Consider the following 26,999-nt stretch of genomic DNA (forward strand, 5'->3'; position numbering starts at 1 on the left):
ATTCGGACTTCCAAAAAGTGACCCTGTAAGCGGAGTGACGTGTTAACCGGGTGACGCACTAACGAGGTTTGACTGTAACGAGGCGAAAACACAAAAGCTAAGAAATACACAGACAGTTTTTCGAGTATAAATACTTTTTTTTCTTCTCAAATTCATTACATTACACCGATAAATAAAAATACATGCGATGTAAAGTTGTACATTGTATATATGCGTAATATTTGTAAAAAGCTTAAACTTTAAAAGAAAAAAAAAAGACATTTGAAACAAACAAACAATTGTATTCAAAATAAGTTAAATACAAAAACAATTCAACAAATAATAAAGAACAGGAAAAGTAAACGTTTTTCTCTGGCTCAGCCAATCAAAGCAGGCCATCGTCTGTAAACTAGTTTCTATATAGGAAGTCGGGGGAAATAAAACAATCTCTTTGGTTGGATGGTGACGCCAGCCAATACGTAGTTTGGTTGTTCAAAATCTAACCAACCCGGTGTACGAATCAATGATACAAAATGGCGTCCAAAATAATATGTATATATATAAATAATGAACAATAAAGTTTTCTTTTTTTCTTACGAATATCATGAGGTAAAGTTGAAAACAAAAATGTCCTTTCGTTTTTTTGGTACTTTCTTCTTCTTTTCAAAAAAAAAAAAAAATGGAACAAAATGGCGGAGTCGTTACTCATTTCCTTTTGCCGTATAGCTGTTGAACGGAGTTGTTGAGTTCGTCTTTTTCGCTGCTCAGGAGAAGTGCTTCGACGCATTTTGGGAAGTAGGCGTTGTTGAAGCAGTTTGACCTGTAATTACGGATAATTGATCAATATACTGTGAAAATTAATCATTTCATGTAAATTTAAACACAGGTAAATAAAGTATCACAGATGTGTCAGCAATAAACACTGCAAGGAATAAAGAAAAATGTTTCCTGCAACATCATCGAACTTTCGACGTTTGCAGAAGTTAATTCAATTAATTCCTGGATGAAACGCACATCTACTCCACAATAAGACGTGGGTCGTGTGGAAACATGTAGACAACATTCACGCTCAAAGTAACCATGGGCGGAGATACGGGTCAAAGGTGAAGTTGACTGATCTAATGTATACATGTATATATGAGTTGACATCATCATCGTGTCCCCCCCCCCCAGAGTTCCATGTCTATCTCCACCTATGAAAGTAACCCGTCTTATGCGTCAACAAGAGAGGTAGCACAGCACAGATACCTCATACAAAGAGACAAGACAAGCGTCAGTCGTTTTATCGGCTACTGACGGTCGTGAATGAAATGGATTTGGCGGCCATATGGGTGACAAATTATATCTTATTCCGGCGTATTTACTAAAAATCAATGAGACTGATATATTCTAGATTAGACAAATTCAATTCTAGATTCTATCATATACAAGACACGATTATTGTGTCATTATCTACACAAGGACAATGGCACAATTACGAGTTGATTAAATGTGGACGGTGTATGCGATTACAATTTCCATTCCAGATTTCTTATTGCATATATATCAGAAAACATTGTTATTTTCACATAAATTAATAAATTTCCGGATACACCCATCCTTTGGGAACGCTTTGATATCTCTCTGAGATGGGAGTCAGGTCCTTCAATATTCAATGTGACGTTACGTCAGCCGATTCTCATAAATGATTATAACCCGAAAAATGATCTTACGCAGTTCGGACAGCAAAAGCATGCACAAAACCATGCCAACTCACGTATTTTACAATATTTCTCCTATTATTCGTGACTCTTTCTTTCTTTCAAACCGAGCACAACTCAGGTCTATCGCCATGGGCAATTTACTACCTAGTGAGTTGTGCCGGAAGTGTAAGTGTGTTTACCTAACAGTCTGAGTGCATATATGGTGTTGTGTTTGATTTTTCGTGGCTGCCATCTATATTTCAGAAGTGAAGTGTAATGACTGAATATTTGTACTGTCTTTAGGCCTATTGCTCTCTGTGGCGGGACGTTTTAACGAGGAGACCGGCTCGCATTTGCGCCTCGAAGTTGGGAACCACAGAAAAGCCGGCCATCTTTAGCCGACCATCACTATGGCGACGGTGGGGCTCGCGATGAACAGTGCCAAAGTATGAATGCTTGAGTTCCCTCACAAACTGATAACAGTCCCTCCTTATCGTTACTCAGACTCAGATTCTCTGGCATGAGATGAGATATTTTAAAGTTATCTCACAATGTCTTTGTGCTCAGCTTCTAACAGACAGTGAAGTTCCTTGATTTCCGTTGCGGTCAATAATGAATGCCATCTTTCTTGTATGTATTGTTATACGGGGTATATGTATATGTTTGTATATATATATGTGTGTTATACTTATATATATGTTTATATATCTCATATATATATATGTGTGTCTATAGTGTTATTCGTGGGCCTCCTTCGAGGCCTGCTGGCGACGTGCATATGCACCTGCCCATGTAACCTCAACTTTGTGTGTTCTTACCAGCTGGTGGTCTTTAGGTGCTTAGTGTTCCGGACGCCGCATCGCTCTTCCACCATGGCCTAAGCCCTCTGGATGACCAGCTTATATTCCCTATGAAAACAGAGCGGGAGTCGTAGTTGGTTTCGGGTCCTCGTGATGTGAGTCCGCCACCACGACCACTCGACCACCACAGCGGCGTTTCGTGAATCTTGGTAGGGGTGATCGCCCTCTCTGAATTCACGCCTGGATGCTGGAAGGTTGTTACACATTTATCTGCATTATACATACTCTACCTATGGCCCGCGGGTCAAATGTGGCTTTCAGGGTCCTCTGATGTGGTCCACGACCTCAATTTTAAATTCGCAAAAATGAACTAAAAGTATTGGTTGGTTAAAATCAGCGATTTTCCCACATTCCTCTAGCGACCGATTACTAATTTCCTCAAGTAGCCCACTGAAGATTACCAAATTACTCAAGTTTCCCATGATACACTTGCAGATAATTTTAGCGGCCTGCGACTGGTTTCTAAACCAATGTAGTGGCCCGTAATCTCCAAAAGACTGAGCATCCTTGATCTAAATCAGGGATTTTGAACCCGTCTTCCAGGCGGTCCTGAAGTTGTTAACAGAGACAATGGCTAAAAATTACACAGAACTGTTTACGGTTTGAAAGGAAAGAAGTTATAAAATCTGTTTCTAAATACGTAATTTCGAAAGGGTGCAAGATAAAAAAGACAAATTACTGTCAATACGGATGATAGCTGTGTCGAAAGTCGAAGCCTCACAGCATAACCGTCTCACGCCATTGTTTCTCTCCAGCAATGGTTCCCAACCTGAACTCCCGCGGCCGCTTCAGGAAGATAAAATAAATCAGTAGATAAAGAGAGAGCGGCCAAAGGGCAGGTAAGCTTAACCATAGAAATTGATACCAGAAGAGCTTAACGAGTCAAAAAGGTTGGGAGCGACTGCTATATGGCGATAACTATTGTGTAAGTAAGCATCTTGCAAATAAGCATGTTTGGCTCGACTGACGTTTCAGAATCTCTGGGTCGAATAATCCAATGACTGACCTCAAACAATGAAGAACCTGTATCGTTCAAGGCGATGATATCATTTGTCAACCATTGCAGCGCTGATCTCAGACAAATCCGTCTGATGATATTCTTAGCCTTCATGAGTTTTTACGGGTACTCGCTTCATGGAGGTGAACAAATTTCTGAATTTTTATGTTTTATGTCGCACACACTTCTCAATCCTCTCTATAACGAGTTCACAGACTCCGGAGAGGCGCATAAATTGATTTTTTCCGTGAATGGTTGCTTTCTCGTTTCTTGGAAAGCTCATGAATCATATATGAAGGGCTTTTTCCACACAAACTTCCGTGATGTGATATTTCTAGACGCCTGAACTTTCGGTTTGCATGTGCCAATTACTGGAAGCAAAAAATTTTGTAATGTATTCTCTTTGCAAGAAAAATAAACTATCGTGAAATACTTCGATTTCAACACGGCGGTTCTTTTAATGAAAAGAAAAAAAGAAGCAACCAAATTATATTTTCTATCATGTCTATCCTCTATGCCATCCTTTTCGAGAAAATCGTAAGTAAAGCCGCTTAAATACGTTTTATAACGAGTAAAAATGAAATACATATACTCACCGGCATAACTTATGTAGATCGGGCTCCATAAAAAGCTCGTAACACTCGTCGCAGACTGAGATAAGTCTGTTGTATTTGGACTTGTCGTGCATGCCCATGCATCCCAACGAGACGAAACTCCTCTTCTCTAATATGTGCGCGCATTCGTACACGGCTACGACTGACAAAGCGCACAGGCAGAAGAAAACTCGAAGCAGTGCCATCTGTTGAACGAAAAACAAATCGGAAAAACCAATATTTAAAATACACGAGAAAGAAGTATGCAGTATGCTTAATAAAAGTAAATATGGGGAAACAATTATGACAATAAAAACATTTATCTTTCTTAGGCCGGAATTACACTTTAAAGTGTAATTATTTTTATTTATTAAGGTTCTTTTAAAAAACTTTGAAGAAAGCACGAAATAAACGTATTGGTTACATTCGAGTAAATGTAACCAATAAGCTTTTTTTTTTCAAGTTTTGTTATCAATCCTTTATTAAACTTTGATCTTTATACAAGTGTTATTTTAACCCTTTCGTAAGCCTTCATCCAGTGTTAATACGAACTTTCATACCAATCGATCAATTTCCATCTTTATTCAATTTTCAATTTCAATCTTAATCCAAGTCTTAGTTTCGATCTTTTTCATCTAAAGTTTTTTATTTTCATCTAAAGCTTAATTTTTACCTTTATCTGAAGTTCGTCCTTTATCCCCGTCCCAATTTTGACCTCTCCCCTGAAGTTCGACATCTTTATCCATCTTTCAATTGCGACCTCCTGTTAAGTTAGATCTATATCGAAGTCTCAATTTTGATCCTCTACCAAACTTCAATCTTACCCAAGTCTAATTTTATCCTTTTCTGTGCACTTTCATCTTTGTATAAATTTAATTTTGATCTTTTTCCAAGCGTTGATCTTTTCCTAAAGTTTGGTCTTTATGCACGTTTCAGTTTTGGACCTCATCTAGAGTTTGATTTTTGATCATTTTTGATTCGATTTCGATCATTTACTAAACTCTTTTATCTTTATACAAGTTTAATTTTGACACTTCCCTAAACTTTCATCCAGAGTTGATGCTAACTTTGATTCTATGTTTGATTTTCCTCCAAGTCTCAATTTTGATCTTTAGCTAAATTTTTTATCTTTATCAAAAGTTTGATGTTTATCAACGCGTCTGAGTTTCGTTCTTTATCGGAAGTTTGATCTTTATCTGAATCCCAATTTCAATTCCTTGTATGAAATTTTATCTTCTTCTTAAGTTCGGTCTTTTTATCCAGTCCACTTTTCAATTTTCATCTTCGTCTAAAGCAGGTGTGCACAACCTTTTCAGCCTGTGGGCCAAATATCTGATCTTAGTACCGCTCGCGGGCCAGGAACTGGGATACCTATCGTGTTGTGTATGCATTTGTACTCTTCTTCGAGAAAAAGTTTCAAATTTCAATTTTTTTTGTGGCAAATATAATTCACTTCGTTTAAATTTTTTCAGCAAAGTTGATGCAGGATATATAGATCTTCACATACAATTTTTTCCAGAATTTTATTACTAAATTTCATGCAAAAAATCACCCTTTCTCCTGTAAGTCATCTTAAAAAACCCCCGAAAGTTCAACTTTAAGTGCTGCCCTCTGAGGAAAGCCAACGAAGTTCATATTTACCATTATTTCTAACTCATAACTTACGCAATCCTTTATTAGAGTCAGGTCTTACCAGAGACTCAATTTCAATCCTTATCCATAATTTTTTCGTTTTAACTTATCCGTTTCAGACCCGAGCATACATTTTAGGGAATTTTCAAATGTTAACTCCCTGAGGTCAAAAAAAAAATTCTACATTAAGAAAAAGCAACCCTCACACATTTGTGGTTCCAGGGTCTGATAGGTTTATCACGCATAGGTTACAGGTATGAATTCGCTTCCAAGTGTTCACGTCCGAAAACTAATCACCTCATACTAAAGCGATGTCGTGACAAGAGTGAATAAATACATCACCGATGATCACATGGGTAATTAAGATCCCAATAATCGATGGTATCGAGGATGGGCTCATTTTTTTTTAAACATGCATTTTCAAGAAAAGCCCTTTTATTGTTCGTCCGAACCATTTTCGCTATGCAAATGCGTGTTGTGGTCGCATAATCCAGATTAACACTCTCCATGAGAAGACCGTGAGAAAAATAGGACGAGTCTGGCCGAAAAAAAAAAAATGGGGACAGTGGCGTATACTGACCTTTAGCTGGCAGTCATCCAACGCATACACACAGAGAGATAATATCTATTATACAACCTGATTTCTCGGAATCGCTTTGTTCGAAGAAACTAAAAAGATATCATCTTGAAAGTTAGGCCTCACCCCACTTTTAATATTTATTAATTAATCAGGGTATTAATGGATGTAACGTTTCTGGAGATGGGGCGTTCGGTGCACTTGCCACGAACTACGAATACTGACCAAGAATGAATTATGTGAATCAAGGTCCCACATCAGGTACATAAACTTCCTCATAATTCATTTTGTCTTGAAAGCTTTTGTTATGGTCATTTATTTTAGGCCGTATGATAGCCTTGGCCTAAAGTGAGGTCCAAATCAATCTCACGAATCCAATCCATTGGCTTTATGACCTGTATTTTATGGGACATCCTTGTTTCCCACCTTACACCCTGACTTTTTCCGTTTTTATTACAATGAAGCTTAATTGAATTCGTAAACGTGACTGAAGATAATTTTCATTATTTATAAATGATAGCTACGATAATTATGATTATAAATAAAAAAATTCACTATATATTATAATTTGTCATTTTCAACACTTTTTTTACTCGTTAGGTACATTTTAATTCACTGCGATTTGCAACAACCCTCTATTTCCAGCCCATTAGCGATTTTTTTAGACATTTCAGCCATAATTGGCCGTCTTTAACACGTTTGGCTACTTTTTTGACGAGAATTGGCAATGTCCTGTATTTTTTTGTCAGTTTGCGCAAGACTAGTTTCTCTCAATATATGGTACGCTACAATGTTTCCTAACAATGTCCGACAGAAAGATATTTTCTGTTAATTAATTCCCTTGCGGAACTATAGCTTTTCGCAATATATGTCGCAGGCAATAATAATTTCTAACAATGTCCTGAGCGAAAATATTTTTTCTCGATATGTCTTAGTTATCAATAACTTTTGATAATGTCGCACGCAACAATAGCTTCTAACAATGTCGAACGACACAATAACTCCAAAAACAATGCCCTGCAATATTCTCACAGTAGTTTCTCAAAATGTCGTACTGCGTATGCAATAATAACTTCTAACAATGTCGTATGCAACAATAACTTCTAATAATGTCGTATGAAACAATAACCTCTAACAATGTCGTACGCAACAATAACTTCTAACAATGTCGTATACAACAATAACTTCTAACAATATCGTATGCAACAATAACCTCTAACAATGTCGTACGCAACAATAACTTCTAACAATGTCGTATACAACAATAACTTCTAACAATGTCGTATGCAACAATAACCTCTAACAATGTTGTACGCAACAATAACTTCTAACAATGTCGTATACAACAATAACTCCTAACAATGTCGTATGCAACAATAACTTCTAACAATGTCGTATGCAACAATAACTTCTAATAATGTCGTATGAAACAATAACTTCTAACAATGTCGTATACAACAATATTTCCAAAGAATGTGAGGCACAAGGTGTTTTCTCACAATATGTCGTACAGAAAATGATTTCTAAAAAAAGAATGTCCTGCACAAAAATATTTTCTCACAATGTCGTACACAACAATAACTTCTGACGATGTCCTGTGCTCAAAATATTTTCTCACAACAGTTTCTTCCAATGTCGTACGCAGTTTCTAACAATGTGCTACATAAATATATTTTCCTGTCAATTTAATGCACAACAGTGATTTCTATCAATGTTCTACGCAACAATTTTTTTTTCTATCAATGTTCTATGTGACAGTAGTTGTTGCCATGAATATACTTTTCGTTTCCCTCAATGTTTCCCAGGTGTAAAAAGTCACCCCCCCCCTCCCCTCCCAAACATGTAATTTTTTATGTCTAACTCACCTTCTAATTTTTTTAGGAATTTCATAACATTACTCATTAATAAATTGAACACAATCCTGGAGTAAAAATGCTCAAAATTTCATCAGAATCCTCGAAGCTAGAATACCTGAACAAAAATTACTGTACAGAACGTGGCTTTGAATCAGCCGCAAGACCTAAAAATCAACTTTCAAAGCTATATAAGTCGCGGCATTACAGTCGAGCCTCGTTAACATGAACCCATGTTTAACATGAAATTATGAAATTCCGATTTCCGTGAAAAGAATTCTTGGTCCCGTCATTCTCTATGCCAATATAATGTTCAAAAATTAGTTTAACATGAAGCTTTTAAATGGAAGATCGCTTAACGTAAAAGGATTTGTCAATCCGTGTGTGCACGTGCTGTGGATCGTTAGATGCTTGTCCGTTCACCATGAGTCGCAAGCAGCGGTCAGTTCCTCTCGAGGCCTTTTAAGCTGATAAATGACCACCATTAACTAAAAACTATGCTCCAAAAGACTCTGTCACTTCTGCGCCTATGTAACTACGAATGGAATGTCATCATCCTAGGCTGCCGTTTAGCGCAGAACGTTCACCGAGCCTTAAGGACGGCTCCAGCGCAGAGAGCCGGTCGACGTGTGTTGTATTCGAGATTTCTAGATCAATCATTGTTATTGGGCCGGCCTGTCCTAAATCTATATGTATATTTCAAAGTCATGACATCGTTGTATAGATAATTTTTGAAGAGCCACTAATCAATTTACTTTTATTGCCTTTGTCGGAAGCGGCTCTGCTACTTGTGTAATAAAATTTCCGGACACACATATCCTTCGGGAACACTTCGATATCTCTCTGAGATGTGAAGTGGGGGGTGTGTCCGGTCCTTCAATGTTCAATGCCACTTCTGCGACAATTAAGAACAGCTTTGCAGCATGGTGGATTCCCCCGATGTGAAAATAAATGCCGTTGGAAACGAAACCGGAGCACAAGAACCGTCTATGATTGTAAAAGATGAATATCGTGGAATTCTGACGGTATAGATCAATTCGAAGAATACGTCGATGTAAACATTCCAACTGTTGATATTCAGACAGACTATGACATTATCGCTGCATGTAACCAATGCGAAGATCAGAGTGGATCAGATGATGAACCAGAAGCCGACTTTCGACCAAAAACTACCAGAAAAAAAAAAGATTGAATGCTGCTGGTATGTACAGTTTCCGTTTTAAAAATTGAAGGAAGTACAAGGAACAGAGCTTTTTAAAAGAGAACTTGATGATCAATTCAGTGTGAATAATATTTGTATAAATTTACACGGTATTAAATTCCACCCTGACGCAAATAGAATGTTAAAATCCTTTTTTCTGTCATGCTTGTCGGATAACATGAAATTCGGTTAAAGTGAAAAGTCTCGGCGGAAATTTTAAAGAGTTCCGCGTTAAAAAGAGGTTCTACTCTATTACGTTAAATTGCAGTAATTAAAATCAAATATCTCCATATAAACTTAAACGACGTCTGCAGAATGTTCCAATACTCGCGACAGAAATGAGATTGTTGACATTCGCTCATTGTTGTGTTTTCATTTTTTGTTGGTATTTTAGCTTGGGGGGAAAAAAAAAACCCTTTAAGAGCGAAGGCTTTATGAAAATTTCACCCGCTGAGAAGCGAAAAAACGATCTACTTTTCCACAGCATGCCAAGTATTTTGCATAAGGTTTCCTTCTTTTTTGACGCCATTTTGTTTTCCCTTCCAATCATTCTCTACAATATTATACAGAAAAAAAAACGCACTTTTCTTCATTTTCCTTCTTCCGTTCATTTTTTTCTTCCGTTTTATTTTAACTGACCTCTCTGTGTAATTTACATAAAATAGGTCACCTTTATTGAGACTTCAACACGATAAGGGTAGTTTCTTATTTCATAGCGTGATGCATCGATTGGGGCAACCAGTGATATTTAAGTGCATTCAAAAACGGAACTCGATAACAAAAATTTATGGGGGTTAATGATTATAATCAGTTATAAAAATTTTATTTGGGATGTACAGTCAAACTTGGTTTTTACAACATCGGGGGAATCCCCCTGTCGTTTTTTCCGAGGTGTCGTTATAACCAAGGTTAACGTTTTCAAGACCTTTTAAGTACTTATAAAGAATACACAATCAAATATACAAATACAAAGTTAGGGACCACAACAGGCAAATTGCCCAACAAGGTAGCTGGAAAAAAATAAAAGGAGGAAAATAGTATTAGGAAAAATCCTATAAAATCATGGTTGCCGTAATCTAAATACAGCTACCAAAAACACACTGACTTATTAGTCAGAAAAAGTATTTATTTATTCAATATTGGTTGGCCGAGGCCTATACAAGGGAATGCGGAGGTGAAGTTAGACAGAGACGATTGATATTGCAGAGAAAATCTGAAACTGTTGTGCAATCAATAATGTTTGGCGGGAGGTTGTTCCAGTCGGTTATTGTACGAGGAAAGGAAAGTTGTAACTAAACAACTAAAATATCTGCCCATGGAAATATGGTTGTCATTCTTTAAATATTGATAGCTTCTCGATTGTTCCCGCATATCTAATAATATTTCTTATTGAAGGTGTCCATCGTAGAAGAATTCACGACATCTGAAGATAAGCTATTCCATGTATTTACAACCCAGTTGGATGAAGAGCTCTCTGCGACGCAATAATCTAGAATTATCCCTAACTAAGGGAAACTAGTGTCCCCGAGTCGAAGCACTTGAAAAGGACGGCTAAACGACATTTCACGATCCATCATGTATCGATCCCCTTGAAAATCTTGAATACTTCAATCCACCACGCTTACGTTGTTCCAAAGAAAACACACTGAACGAATCAAGTCTCTCTTCATACTTCAAGCCTTGCATACCCGCCGGTGCTCTAGGCTCTAGTGGTTCTTCTTTGCACCCTTTCAACCAAGTCCATATCCTTCTGAAGATAGGATCTCCAAAACCGCATGGCATACTCCAGCGCAGGATGAACTAGGCCTCGAAAAAGCGGAAGGATGAATCTGAGACAACGCGAAGAGAACTTTCTGAGAATCAAACCGAACACTCTATTTGCTTTTTTGACCACCGCGGAACAATGTTCAGAAAACCTAAGCCATTCGTCAATGAGAATTCTCAAATCGGTGAGCCTAGTTGCATCCGGAATAGTTTTCCCATTTAGCTTAGCTTGTAAGTGAATCGTGGGTTGTTCGAACCAAAATGAGCGACCATGCACTTGTCAACGCTGAAGATCATGCTCGATTCATTTACCCATGCTACAATCCTATTTAAATTGGCTTGGAGCAGTTGTCTCCTCTCGCTTTGATTTTCGACTACACCCACTAATTTAATGATTTCCGTGAATTTGCTAACCATACCATCAAGTCTCTGACTGAGTTTATCGATAAAAAATTGAAAAGTTTATGGATCCAACGACACTTCCCTGGGGTACTCCGCTTGTGACACCTGTCCAATCAGAAAATTCTTCGCTGACCATAACTTGCTGGGACCTATCCTGCAACCACGATTCTATCCAATTCAGCAAGTTGCCCCCAATCTCACGCAAGCGCTTTAAGATTTTACCATATTGCACCCGATAGAAAGCCATTTGGAAATCAAGATCAACAACATCGATATTTTTGTCTTTGCCCAAAGACTTAGTCGCATGATCTTAGAAGCAAAGGAGGTTACTTACACACGACTTCTCTTTCCTGAACCCATGCTGATCTTCCGACAGATAATCATTATCCTCCATCCACTTCACGAGTTGCCTTTTGATTATAATTTCCAGTAATTTGCAGAGGGAGTTAGTTAAACTCATCAGGCGATAGTTTGAAATGGTTTCCCTACCATCCTTTTAAAGATAGGAACTACGTTAGCGAGTTTCCATTTTCATTCATGGACGATACCCAGCCACACTACTCTTGTAGATCTGTATAATTGGTAAAAACAGCTCATTAGCGCATTCCCTAAGGACCATGGGTTGAACATATACGCTCTATGGGAATCAGTGAGAACCAGGGCCTCACAAACATGAGATCTAGTTGAAATTTTGGAGAATTTGTTTGGTACGGCCTCAGAAAAATCTATTGGCCCGGGGCCCACGATAGTCTTAAAACGGCCCTGGGGAGAACCACTAATTGTTGACGTTATGAACGAGGTGTCGTTAAAAAAACTAAGCGGTCGTTATAACCAAGTTAAACTGTAAAATATGTGATAATCACAAACTGAGGTAGCTCAAAAATTGCCATAATTTTTCAGATTTAAAACCGATAGTGAAAGTGAAATCCATTTTATTTGTTCTTGATATTTCTTCGCAAGATATTTGCATTCGGTGACCACATCCTAATTGTCGAGTCGTTGCGATATCTGTTCTTAAGATATCCAAATGAGCAACGATGTTTGATTTTAACGATGTTTGGTTACGGGTGTTGGCAATCACAACTTTACACATTTTTGTGAAAGAGATCAACACACCTTAAATCAATAACATTTTTATGAAAAGTTTTCCCTACCGGTCTTTTCGAGTGAAGATGAAATTACCGAAATAGTAGCTTTTGTCGCAGTTCCACACAGAAAATAAGTGAAGTGGAAAGCGTATCACTTTCCATATACCTTCGATGAAAAATTTTCAGTAAAACTCACTATTTTTTGACTGGTGCATCACAAAGTGTCAACTTCAATAACATGCGCAATCTACTAAGCTTTATTTGAAACCCACCGATCTCCATTCATGTTCTGCCGCATCATCTACATTTTTTGACGCTTAAAACGTCACTGGAAATCATGCAAAATAATGAAACAGGGAAGAGATGGTTTGTGAAATGAAAATACTTCAGGAGAGAGCTTCTTGAAGAGAGCGTACATCCGGAGCTGTTTGGAACGAATTATACAGGGTGGATACTATCGTGACCGCCCAATAATCACACAAATATATGGTGTATTATTGACAATAATCAACTACATTGTTTTCCTTGTGGAAAACTAATATAGAAAAGTGTTTTATATACAGTCAAACCTCGTTAATGCGTCACCCGGTTAACACGTCACTCCGCTTACCGGGTCACTTTTTGGAAGTCCCAATTGTCCTCGGGTAGGAATTGGCACAGCTATGGCTTACTCCGCTTAACAAGTCACCCCGCTTACTAAGTCATATTTTTGCTCTCCCAAGAGTGGCTCATTAACGAGGTTTGACTGTATTAGTATTTTTCCATTTTAAGATCGGATGAATATTAAGGGAGTTATATATAACGTTTTGAAATTTTGTGACGTGTAAGTTTTCTATCGGTCAGTTACGCGCTAGACACCCCAACGAAAAAGGAAAAATTTCAACCCCTGCAGTGGTTGCAACTAATTTGAAATCAACTAAAATATATTGAACCCCCGTTACAAGCCAAGTTCAGTTATTTTCTTTCACGATTGGTGCTTTTTTTTTCCTATTAGTGTACAGCAGTGTTTTCAAAATTGGGTAATATCGCCCCCTGGTGAACTATGGAACAGTCCGGGGGGTGGGGTGGGGGTGCGATACAAGCTAATGATTTAACATAGGATCCTATGAGTTCAATTAAGTTTGGGAGGGGGGCGATGAGAGAAAAAAATTTCTGGTGAAGGGGGTGATGGAAGAATAGGTTTGGGAAACTATGGTGTATATAGAGTGATGTTAACCTTGTTATTACATGTTATCTTCACCCCACTATATTGGCAAATTTAGCACCAGATTTGTAAAGCGTTAGCCAAACGAGATCTATCAGAAAAATTGTTTTCCCAGAAACAACACTTTTTTTGCCAAAAAATGTGGTATATTTTTCCCTTTACTGTTAAGTGAAATTTTTTGGGGGAAAGGACAAGGGAAAAAGAAAACTGTTTACACAGCTTTAGCTTTCTTGATTACGCTCAGGGTTGCAGCATTACTATCCGCTTAAAAGCGCCAAGTTATTCGTTTGATGCACGTTCGGTGAATTTGGCAAGATTCGAAAGTGACGTCATCAATTTTTAATGCGTTATAACTCCATAATTCTTGGTCAAATCAAAAAACCGAAAACACATTTCCGTATTAGTTTTTCCCAAGGAATCACAATTGTTGGGTGGTTGATAGTATCGACCCTGTATAACTCACAATCTCCTTAGAGCATAAAGCGATTCTAAATAAGTTATTAACATAAAATAATCGATCTATTCAGGATGTTGTAGGAAATTAACGAAATTCTGTGGTTGATTCTAACAATATCCCCTTCTCGTACAAGCTGTTTGGTGATGAATTTGAATGACCTGTATATACACGTATAGGCGATAAATGTGGTAGCCTTGTCCCACATTAAAAAAAATTAAGGAAGGGAAAGCAAGAAAAAAAAAAGAAATAAGGGAGAGGAACAGAGTAGAGAGATAACTGAATAAGAGAGTATTAGTAAGTGACTCGCTTTTTTTGCCCTCACCAACAAACTTGTTTTGCATGTTTGGTTTTACTTGTTCTCTTTCTCGCTCAGTGCCGTCTTAAGGCATGGGCCCACCCGTTCCCGGGGGCCTCAAGCGAAGAGGGGCCTCACAAAAATGAGATCTGCTTGAAATTTTCGAGAATTTGTTTGGTAGGGGCTCAGAAAAATCAATTGGCCCTGGGCCCATGATACTATTAAGACGGCTCTGTTCTCACTTCTAGAGGTACAGTACATAACAGATAGATTACTGTTGAGAAAGATACATTGTATGTGTTTAGGGACGAATTGCCCGTGGAGAACGATGATGGGGGTTAAGCTGACTACTACCATCGCTATCTCAGTTGCTCGTTACCTCCTTGAGATATCACGATGGTGGTGGGAGAACAGAGGGGGGGGGGGCCACACACGCACAACTTCGTTTCATAGAGTTGCAATAAACCTTCGCGATGAGGAAAAAAAAGAGGTTGAAGGAAACAGTCAGCTGAATCGAATTCATTCCACTGGCGTTTGGACGCAATATTACGTTCCTGATCGTAAAGAGGATTTAAAATACTACCAGCGAAGAAAAAGGAAATTGAGCTGGGATTTTGATTTCATCCCTGTGAAGTAAAAATTGAGAGAAGGTAAGTTTTTTTTTTTAATTTTTATACGGTCTTCAGTCTAAAAAAATGTCAATTAGTGAAAAATTTGCGTCTCTCTCTTTTTTTTTATCATACCAGAAAATATTCAAAGAAAATTCGCAGAGATATTGGTGATTGAATTTCTCAATTCTTTCCACATTTTTTACGACTTTAATTCGTTGGGATGTTTCATGGAGGGAGCCACTGGTGAGAATTACGTAAAAGGAATCCACGGCAGGTAATTGGAGAGGGGGGGGGGGCGCGCAAAGACCAGTGAAAAAAAATTGATGTGACTATTCCACAGAGAGCAGCAAGCCTACAATGGTGCCAAATATTCAATCATCATACTTCATCCACTTCGTTTCTACTATATAGATGGCAGCACTGACAAATCAGACACAACACTATATACACACACTCAGACTATTAGATATGCACATTCACATTTCCGGCAAAACTAACTAGGTAGTAAATTGGCCATGGCGATAGACAGGAGTTGTGCTCGCTATGAAAGAAAGAAAACGACTATTTAAGTCAGCGGGGGTCTTCGACCCTTCGGACACGGCGGGCCATTCAGCCCATCGGTTTCCAGCTGATCTTTTGTGGAACCCCGGGGGTAATCCGTAGAGCCTATCAGAGAGTTTCCTCGATTCGAAAAGCTGTACAATTTTTTAATGCTATTATAAAAGCTATATGAGAGGAACATTCATGTTTGCTTGGGTTCCGTAGAACCTAACTAACTCTTACCTCATAATTGGAGAAACAGATGAGAGCACTAAAAAACCCCGTCGATTGGTTAAAACCCAGAATTTCAAGCTAAAAGTAGTTGAAATTCGGGTTTTTTACCAATCGGAGACGACGCGGGTTTCCAGAATCGGAAATACGGACACACTATGTTCACACACCCTTGGGTATTACCAAAGCCTCGATCCGCCACCTTATGCCACTACCAATCACACCGTGACCCCTGTTTTGTGTTCAGAGATAAGTATGCAGAGGATGGGGCACTGGAAAAAATCTAATGACACCTTAGGCCGGGATATTTCGTCGTTTCTAGGCGGGTTCATAGTGCAATCGACGTTCGTTATAACGCCCCCACTGTATAGAGACTATTCAGTAAGAACGACCGGTAGGATCAGTACCAAATGTTTTCACAGAATAAACATCATGCATGTAGTGTAGGGCATTTTTTTTTTCAGCCACATCGTTGGGCGTTTGGCCTATTGCGGCCTTTGTACTTGTATTTTACTTTCGATATAACGACCCTCCCAGTACAACGCCAGTTTTCGATGGGACGTAGCCGGTCGTTACATCGAGCGTCGACTGTATAATGTAAAAAATTATAAGTACTTTTGCCAGGCCAGCCCTTTTCAGACCAAAGCCCTCTAAACCACCTCCTACCAGGGGAGGGCCATGGAAATAACTACCACCACAGCCTCTCTTTGTTTTGCTTTGTGTCTCATACAATGTTATAATTTACATTTAAAGGCTTTTCTTCTTCCAGTTCTATATATAAACATGATGTTTTAAGAAAATATTCATTGTGTGTAAAAAGTGTATTACGGACCGTAAGTTCGGACGTCAGGTAACCCTAGCATGGCCCCCCACATCCTATAGCGGGGCCCATAGGCTGGGATCTTTTGCGGGCCCCTCGGTCAGACTTTTAACGGGCCCCTTCTGCGGCTAATTTATAGCGTGAAAAGCAAAAAAATGATGATAACCGTCCCGGGCCCCAGGGCTGGAGCCCTGTCGGCCCTCCCCTCCTGTGTGGGGGCCATGAACCCTAGTGACAATCAATCTCAAGCACTTTAATATCAATAATAAAATTCGATAACCCTTCATCCACAATCCTCGATGACGGGAGAAAAAAAGGCCTGTACATTTTGATTAACTGCCATGATGGTCATCATTACGGGTCATCATAACCATCATCCCCAATACGGGCGCGTATGTCTTATCAAAGCTTAGGCGCAATCAATCAAATTACCGACTGATAATAGTGATAATGTGATTAATTATATTAGATTATAACGTGTTAGAGAAAGGAAAAAACCTAATCATTATATTGTAATCACCACGTTATAAAGTCATTGATTTTTCAAAATAAATGTGTTTTCATTTTCTTTCTTCGTCTGGTTTCAATATCGGAGAGTTATTTCTGTTATTTTTCGGCTGAAGAAAAGTTTTCGAGCTTCATCGTATTGGGGAGAAAAACCCCGTGTTTAGGGAAATAAATAACGATAATTTTCTCACGTAATCGATTATTTTGTTTTATCCGGACAAACGTCTACACTTTGTGAGCATTTTTTTCTTCTTCTCCAGACACGAGTGTTTCTTTTCTTTGAATTTTTTTTGTTTAAAAGAGAGACATCATTGGTAAAACCAGTGATTTCCGAAAATTACTTTAACGATCCTGAGATAATTCAAAACAAAGCTGTAATTATCATCATCAACTTTGGAACAACATCAATCCTGTATATAAAAAAAAGGGTCTGCTCTCTGATCCTATAATTATTTTTATTTAGCTTTACTTATTTTTGAAATTTTAAAAGCATTGTTTTATGAAACTTATAGTTAAGGGTGGGAAATATATATATATTTGATAATATAAAAGGATAGAGCCCAGCTTTTTGAAAGGCATTACTGGAGAAATATTGATGACGAATGAAAAAAATGGTTGTTGCGGAAACGGTGCTAATGAGAAATCACTGTTGCAAAAGCAGTGTAAACAACTGTTTACGGAAATGAAACTAATCAGACTTGCAGGAGCAGTGATAACGAAAAATAATTGTTGCGGAAACTGTGATAATGGAAAACTGCTCTGTCGCAAATGCAGTGCTAATGAAAGAGCAATGTTTGCTGAAATACAACAAATAAGACACAATTGTTCCAAAAGCAATGCCAATGAAAAAATAATTGACGCAAAAGCAATGCTAATGAAAAGAAATTGTTACTGAAAGGAAAATAATTAGACATAACTGCTGAAAAAGTAGTGACAATTAAAAATAATTGTTGCAGAAACAATGAAAATCGAAAATAATTTTTGGAGAAGCAGTGGTATATAATGAAAAATCACTGTAGAAAAAACAATGCAATGCTAATTAAAAATCAATGTTTGCGGAAATGAAACTTAGCAGACTTAACTGACGCAAAAGCAATGCTAAAGAAAAGTAATCCTTTCAAAAGTAATGTAAATGAAAGGTATTCGTTACAATAGCATTGCTAATGAAAGAGTTGTTCTGAAATGAAACTAATCAGACTCAACTGTTGCAAAAACAGTAATAATTAAAAATGTAAAAACAGTGATAATGAAACATAATTGTTGTGGAAATAGTGATAATGAAAAACTGCTCTGTAGCAAAAGCAATGTGCTAATTAAAAATCAGTGCTTGCAGAAACAAAATTAATCAGACTTAACGATTGCAAAAGCAGTGCTAATAAAAAATACTGTTGCCAAAGCAATACCAATGAAAAAAAGTATCGTTACAGAAATAAGACAAATGAGACTTGATTGTTGCAGAAACAGTGATAACATCAAACCACCGTTGCGAAAGCAGTGCTAATAGAACTAATGTTTCAGATTGTTACATAAATAAAACTAATCAAAAATAGTTGTTTCGAAACAGTGCCAATGAGAAATAATCACAGCAGAAACGGTGCTAATGAAAACCGCTGTTGTAAAAATATTGCTAATGAAAACCAAGTTTTGCAGTAACAGTGATGATGAAAAAAAAAAAACAATATTGCGAAAACTATGCTAATGAAAAACCAAAGAATGCTAAGGAAAACCACCGCCGCTGAAAAAAAAATGACGATAAAAACCGTAGTATTAGAAACAGTACTAATGTAAAGCAATTGTTGAAAAAAACAGTGCCAATAGAAAAGATTCTTTTACAAACATGCTTAGAAAACCTTTGGTGTGTATGCAGAAATGATACCTCGTACTAATGAAATGATCCCTTGTATTGTAAAAATAGAGTGCACTGTGAAATCACAGATCTCCGAGAAATTTTTGTTATAAAATTATATTTTATAACAAAAATTAATAAAATTATAAATTATAAAATTATAAAAACTATTCTTTGTGATTTCAAAAACAAGCCTGTTTTTGTTTATATGACGCTCTGAACCGAAGTTACATCCACTTTAGTGTTACGTTCTTACATACAAGCAATCCGTGAATTAAAACTTTAAACGCGTTTAACGGAGAATGCTATTTTTGACGTCTTACTGAAGTTTGAAACATGATTTCTAAAAATCTATTCTCATTGTATCATTACAAAATTTTAGTATGATATATTCTGCTATATATTTTTGAAATTTTGCAAGTTTTTTAAATAAAAATTTTAAATTTTACAGGGTTGGTTTGAGGTTATAAAAACAAAATCTACGGTCTGTCACATATATTTGTCTAATTACAGTGTTTTATAGATGAAATTTAGAATGAAATTTCAAAACATTCACACGTGCATTAACAGATTTGAGTATAACTTATCTCAGCACATCATACAATCCTTTAAATTTCAATTCATAACCTGCAACATTATTAGTTGAATGTACTGTGAAAATAACAAAACATTCCATTCATATAACATTTTTGCAATCGTGTTTGGAATACCACATGAATTTTGCTTCAAGTTTGATGTAAAAATGATTTTTTCATAGAAAAAAAATCATCCTAAATAGTTTTAGACTAAAAAACCTTCTTTAGTTCAATAATCAAAATAAAAACTCATTAATTAACTTGAGAAAGCTTTTTCATACATAAAAATTACAAGTTTCAAGCTTAAAATTAGATTTCATGTTCAAAATTTTTGTTATTTCATATTTATGTTTATATGGAAACAACTTGATTTAAAATTAAATAAAAATGATCGAATTCAGTTTTTTGTATATTTTAAAAACTTATTTGATTTCAGTAAAAATAATATATAAAAAGCTATTTCAACTATATTTTCCATTTAATTTTGAACGTAAAATTGATTAATTTCAAATATTTTCTCTAATATTCAACATTTAAATTTAAAATTATCTTAATTTCTCAAAAAAAGCTAAGTTTAGAATATAATTGAAAACATTTTTCAAATTGTAATATATGAATTTTTAAAAATCACATTAAATTTAAAAAAAAAACAACTTAACTCAAACATTTGAATAATTCTTATAAGATAAGCATTTTTAAGCAAATATTTTATTACTCTGAGTGTTTTATTCATTTGACTGCATTATTTTGATGGATGTTTTTCCTAAATATTATGGAACTCAAACAATCAATTAAAAAAAAGTAGATTAATGAAAATCAAAATCTTAATTATATCCAGAAAACGAGGAGAAAATTCTATAAAAAAAAAAATTAATGAACAGTTTATTTTACTTAAATATTCTCTAAAATAGAAAAAAATAGAATTATGCAGTAGTATTTTTTCCTACGAAATGTTTATTTTATAATCAACGGATGAAAAATTATTTTCACTTTTGGAAAAATAAAATCGAATTCAAACTTCAAAAAAATTTAAATTTCAAGTTCTTTCAATTCAAATATTAAAATATTTTTTAAATTTCAAATAGAAAAACTGCAATTTTATTTTCCTTCTTTCATACATTTCACTATATTAGTTGTTAAATTATTTTAATTTTTCATTCATAACTTCACTGCATTCATTGCTAATTAATACTAATTTAAGGAATAATAATTAGTAATTTCATTCAAAAAAATTTCGTATTATATTTTTTTCGATTGCGTATGGGATTATAAAATTAATAATTAATATATAATTAGTAGTTTGAATAAAATAATTGGCTTTTATGTATAAACATATTATGTTCTTAATTATTATTTTCTATTAAACAGCGCAATTAATTTTTGACGCTGTTTCTCCTCTCAGGGATTATCCAAAATATAGTCGATAAGTACTTTCTGATAAAAAGAAGTTTTTCAGTAAAAATCTTATACGTAAATGTGAAAGTATTATGCGTGTGTGTTTGTTCTTTATACAAATCTACAATTTCAGACCGATCGTCACCAAATTTTGCATATATATACCTAACAGGACCGGGATTGAACCATAGGCTACTTTAAAAGTTCATCAGAGCTGGGCAAATGCCCGAAATGCGCAACAATGGTTCCTGGATCCCAACAGTCACTTTCGAAATGTTTACTTTGGTTACCGTAGTTCCCTAACAATGCGTTTCAGACATGCACTTGCACGTGCCTTTACAATGGTTTGTCACTTCTGTGATGCTGCCAATATTATGTATAACAGTTTATTACAATGGTTTGTCACTTTTCCCAATAACCTCCCAGTAAATGAAGAAAACCCGGACATTGCCGGGAATTTTTGCTAGTAATTTATAAATAATGATAGCATATACAGGATGTCCTGTAAGTGCGAATGCGGCCTTTATCTCATCAACCGTCCGAACCGTCCGTCGTAGAGGTATAATTTCAGTTTAAAAAATGATCGACATGTGTTCAACAATCACCCTGTACCAGCTTTGAATTGAAAATACAGTGTGTCCCAATACAAAACATGTACAGCAATTACCTTGTACCAGCTTTGAATTGAAAATACAGCATGGTCCAATATAAAAAAAATTCTAAATTTCCATGCGGTCCCCTTAGCCCTCAACTTCTGATAAGAAAGTTGTTGACCTGTCTCTCCTGAGAGTTCCAAAAACTCCAAGTTTCTAAGGGAATTCGCTGAGATATTCCAATTCAACGATCGGAGAAAAGTTGGGAAAGGACAGCATAAGGGGGAAAAAAGGAACGTTGTCCGTTAGCTTTTGCTGTTCTTTCATACCTTCATTCCGAATTTCGAATTGTAATATCTTAGCGAATATTGCACTTGGAAACATGAAATTTTTTCTTATGGCCTCAGGAAAGACAGAGCAACAACTTTCTTACTGGAAGTTAGAGGACAAAGGGACCGTATAAAAATTTAGATTTTCTTTTATTTAGAGACACCGTATTTTCACTCTCTGGTACGGGGTAGGTTTTGAACGCCTTTTAAGCATTGTTTAAATTAAAACTGTATGTCTACGACGCACGGTTGATGAGGTGAAGGCAGCATTGACACTTGCAGGATACCCTGTATACACTACAATGTAACACTTTTCTCTATAAATATTGAATTCTTATTAATTATTATTCTTCGTAATCACAGCTTAAACTACCTTCTTATTGACAGTTTGTCCTCATGACAAACAAGTTACATTTAAAATAATAGTAAGAATAATGATGTCATACGGCGCGCGCGGCTACTGTAAAATCAATACAATACAGTAAAACCTGTCTTCAACGGAATCGCAAGGGGAGGCCGAGATTTTTTTCCGTTGAACACAGGTTTCCGCTTAATAAAGGTTCAATCGATATAATGTGCAAAGTTATGTAACGATCACGTGTGTGATTGAAATAAATATAATTAATTTAAAAATAAATTAAATTAATAATTAATTAGTTTATAGTTACTGGTTACTGTGTATTTTGGGTATAAAACATCAGCATAAATTTCTGACCTACACTGTTTTTCTTCGAAAAATTAACGTTTTCGAAAAACTTTTCGATGTAAGAATACAATGTCTGAATAAACAATATCTGTCGTGTCAGATTCGGTTTGTACATTATCGTCTATGTCATCCTCGGCACCAGAGCCGTAACTGGGAATTTTGTGAGGGGAAGAGCAACATGATCCTGCCGCCCCTACCAATGTAAAATTCGATGACTTTATAACGGCGTTTTTGTTATAACCAAATATGTATTTTTCACCCCTAAATTTTGTCTTCCGGGCAGCACTTTGCCTTTCTCTGATTAACACCGGCCCTGGTCAGCCTTGCGATCACGGAATTTACACAGCTTACATACAGTTTTGTAAGTCTTGCATATCATTTTGGCAATTCAACCCTTACACTGATTTCTCCCGTGGGAAAGACTGGATTTCCGAAATCTTTTATTGCAGTTTCAGAAAGCAACTCCTTAACTACGTATGGCTTATCAAAACCACGGCATCAAGTACAGAAACGGATTTTGGCTAATCTAAAGGTGGATGATGATATAGAACTCGCATTTGCAAGCATAGATTGCGTAAAACATTTCGGTGGAGCACTTCAACATTTTGTACGATCCTTTGCTCTATTGATCTCCAAACACTCACTGTGTCTGTGTGAAATTTTCCGTTAAAGTGTACAATTTTCCTTTCCGTTTCCGCGTTTGACCGGTTCCGTTTAATCCAGGTTTTCTAATGAGTATTTTGGCATTGGAGAATCACGGGAACCACGATTTTGTTTCCGTTGAAGACAGGTTCCCACTTAATACAGGTTCCGTTAAGGACGGGTTTTACTGTATTAGGGCGATTCTCACGAAATTGGCCTAAATTGTGTCCCCAGCAGTTTACTTTAAATGTAAGACACAAAACGTTTTTTGTCACTTTCTATTTATATTCCAGTTTCTGGCAAGTCACCAATCTGCTTTTAATTTTTTCATCAATAGATTTTTTTTAATTGTTTTAAATTGCATTTTCACTCGTTAAGGAAATTAACTTTTCCTGGCTGTCCCTCCCAAACGCATTTTTCCAATTTTAAAATAATAACTTTCTATCCTAAAACAAAGATATATTCTTTTTTCAATACAGTCGAATCCCGTTTTAACGAATACCGTTATAGCGAAAATCTCGTTTTAACGAACGGTTTTCTAATCCCTCAAATAAGTATACATAGGAACAATGCAAACAAACTCAATTTCCTTTATAACGAAATTTCGTTATAACGAAGTGCTTTCTCCGGTTTCTTGGAGTTCGTTATAATGGGATTCGACTGTAATATATATTTTTAGAGCCAGTATACTTTCACATTTCATCTTTTTTTTACAATTTCAATATATTTTATCAATAGTTTATAGCCAAATGAAAAATTTTACCAGTTTTTTTTTTCCATTCGTTGACGTTTGAAAAACATTGGTTCAAGTCTTACAATTGCCACCAATTGCCACCTGCCATATTTTGTGTTGAAAATGTTAAGAAGAATGTAGTCATCATTTGAACCGCCTTTTAAATCAATTAGAATTGTAAATTTATTCACAAATTAGATTTATATTTGGGAAGAAAGAGGTGAGTGTGATTAAATGTCGTGATCCTGGCTACTTTTTTATGTGAGAAATATATAAGTGAAAATTGTTTTCACTTTACCACGTGTTTCAGTTCAGAAACGAAAAAGCAAATGTTTTCAACGTGCTTAGTTCTTGACCAGTGTTGCGAAACATGTAAAAATGTCTTTCTCATGGTATTGGGCTACCAGAAGGGAGGCTGGACCGTAAGTTAAGGGAGAAAACAGTAAAAAAAAAATCTTAATTTCTTGGTTGCAACATCAAGCTGCAGTAATGGTTCATCTATACACTTTGCTTTGAGAGTGCATCTCGTGCTCTAGCAAAGCAGAGACGTGTTACAAATCGGTTGTCCCCTTGAAATTGAAGGAAAAAGAGCGAGAAACACGAATAAAAATGCAGTTGGTAAACAAATTATTCAGAGTATAGCGCTTGTCTAGAGTTGTCTAAGTATAGCGCTTGTCTAGAGTTGTCTAAGTATAGCGCTTGTCTAGAGTTGTCTAAGTATAGCGCTTGTCTAGAGTTGTCTAAGTAGAGCGCTTGTCTAGAGTTGTCTAAGCAGAGCGCTTGTCTAGAGTTGTCTAAGTATAGCGCTTGTCTAGAGTTGTCTAAGTAGAGCGCTTGTCTAGAGTTGTCTAAGTAGAGCGCTTGTCTAGAGTTGTCTAAGTAGAGCGCTTGTCTAGAGTTGTCTAAGCATAGCGCTTGTCTAGAGTTGTCTAAGTATAGCGCTTGTCTAGAGTTGTCTAAGTATAGCGCTTATCTAAGTTGAAAACTGAAAATAAAATGCCAAAATATCGGAACGAAACATGGTGCGTTTTTGAAGCAAAAATATCAAGTGCTATAACAGGCAAAATGCCTCGTCGGATTTGCCTATCTCTTAACATGATTAAATTTCTTCTTTTTTTTCCATCATGAATTTTCAAAAAACTTCACTGCTGACTAAATTTAATTTATTAGCAGGTAAAGCGTCCCTAAAAATTTTTTTTGGAATTTTTGATTGACTTTTCTTTTTTTTTATAACTTTTCGTTTTTTTTGTCCTATTTCGTGAGAATGACCCATTAATAACACTAATAATATAAATTATGTAATCTTTGAATAAAGTGATTTACTTGTCTCTATAAATATTGAATTGTTAATTATATTTTTATAATAGCGTAAATATTTTTTTTGAGACAACTGAAATACAAAATATAGCCAATAAATTCTTTTTGAGAGAATGGAAATAAGTTTCAATTAAAATAATTCCTCAAATAAAATGATGATATACACCGCAATATAGTATTAATAATTTAATACATTTTCGAACAACATAATTTACTTTTGTGTATAAATATTAAATTGTTAGTTATTATTTTAGAATATAGCTTAAAATATATTTTTACAGAAACTTTTTCTCCTCATTCATTACATAAGATTATAGAAATTATCTGAAAAATCCAAAATATAGTCAATAAATACTTTTGATGAAAATAAAAAATAAGTTTCAGGAAAAATAGTTTATAAATAATGATAGTATCACTGCAATATATAATTTACTTTTCTCTATTAATATTGAATTCTTAATTAGTTTTTTTTTTTAATGATATAACTTGAATTATCTTTTTCTGCTATATTATCTTTTAGTGCTAAAATATACGCAATGAATACTTTTTGATAAAATGAAATAGGTTCTATTCAAAATAATTTCAAGGAATAGTGATGGAACATTCGGGAAGGAACAGGCATCCAAAAAAAAACTTGAATTAGGCGGAAAATTTTTCTGAATGACTAACTGAATGGCCCACAAAGGAACGTTATAAATATATTTTCCCCGTTGTATATTATATTATTCTGAAACTCGATAAGTAAACGTATGGAATTATTAAATAATTTATGATGATGCCATACGCTGTATCTTCGAACAAGCAGTTTACTTTTTCTATTGTAATTAATTGTTTTTTAATTATTATTTTATAATATAGTTTAAATTATCTTTCTTTTTATAGACACTGCTTCTTATAAGCATTATCCGAGATTCAATGTAAGTTCTATTTGAGAAATGGAAATGATGTTCAGTTAAAACAATTTATAAATAGTGATGGCATATACTACGTTATAATATTAGTAATTATTAATATATTTTAATACAAAATAATTTACTTTCCCATAGAAATATTGGGTTTTTGATTATTATTTTATAATATAGCATAAATTATATTTTTTCCTCCTGACAAGGATTATCTGAAACCCAAAATATAGCCGATATATATTTTTTGATTAATATGAATAAGTTTGAGTTAAAAGAACTTATTAATAATAATAGCATATACAAATAATGCAATTTACTTTTCTCTATAAATACTGAAATTTTAACTAGAGTTTTATAATTTCATGCTAAAATACATGCAATAAATAGTTTTTGATAAAATGAAACGGTTCCATTCAAAATAACTTATAAATAATTTCAAGAACTCATAGAACATTTTCGAGAAAGAAGAACAGGTGTTCAAAAACTTGAAATAGGAAATAGGAGGAAAAATTTTTTTCCGAGTGACTCACCACAAAAGAACGTTTACAAATATATTTTCTTCTTTTACAGTTGTTATTCTGGAACTCTTTGTAAAAAGTTGGATCTCCAAACACAGGACAGAAACTACTAGAATGTTGCTGAAAGACTAAAATACTCTAGTATTT

General features: G+C 35.4%; 1 protein-coding gene across 1 annotated transcript; it reads right to left on the minus strand.

Annotated features, from left to right (window-relative positions):
• Positions 1-639: 639 nt before the first annotated feature.
• Positions 640-26,999, minus strand: LOC149083689 (ion transport peptide-like). Its single transcript, XM_089235406.1, has 3 exons — positions 26,865-26,999; positions 4,115-4,317; positions 640-799 (listed from the first exon to the last, which is right to left on the minus strand). Exons 2-3 carry the CDS (start codon positions 4,315-4,317, stop codon positions 685-687), a joined length of 318 nt encoding a protein of 105 aa, XP_089091532.1. The 5' UTR covers positions 26,865-26,999; the 3' UTR covers positions 640-684.

Source organism: Pholcus phalangioides, unplaced genomic scaffold (genome assembly GCF_987345545.1).
Source record: "Pholcus phalangioides strain wild (caught in Gottingen) unplaced genomic scaffold, Ppha-v1.0 ptg000008l_1, whole genome shotgun sequence".
Classification (NCBI taxonomy): domain Eukaryota; kingdom Metazoa; phylum Arthropoda; class Arachnida; order Araneae; family Pholcidae; genus Pholcus; species Pholcus phalangioides.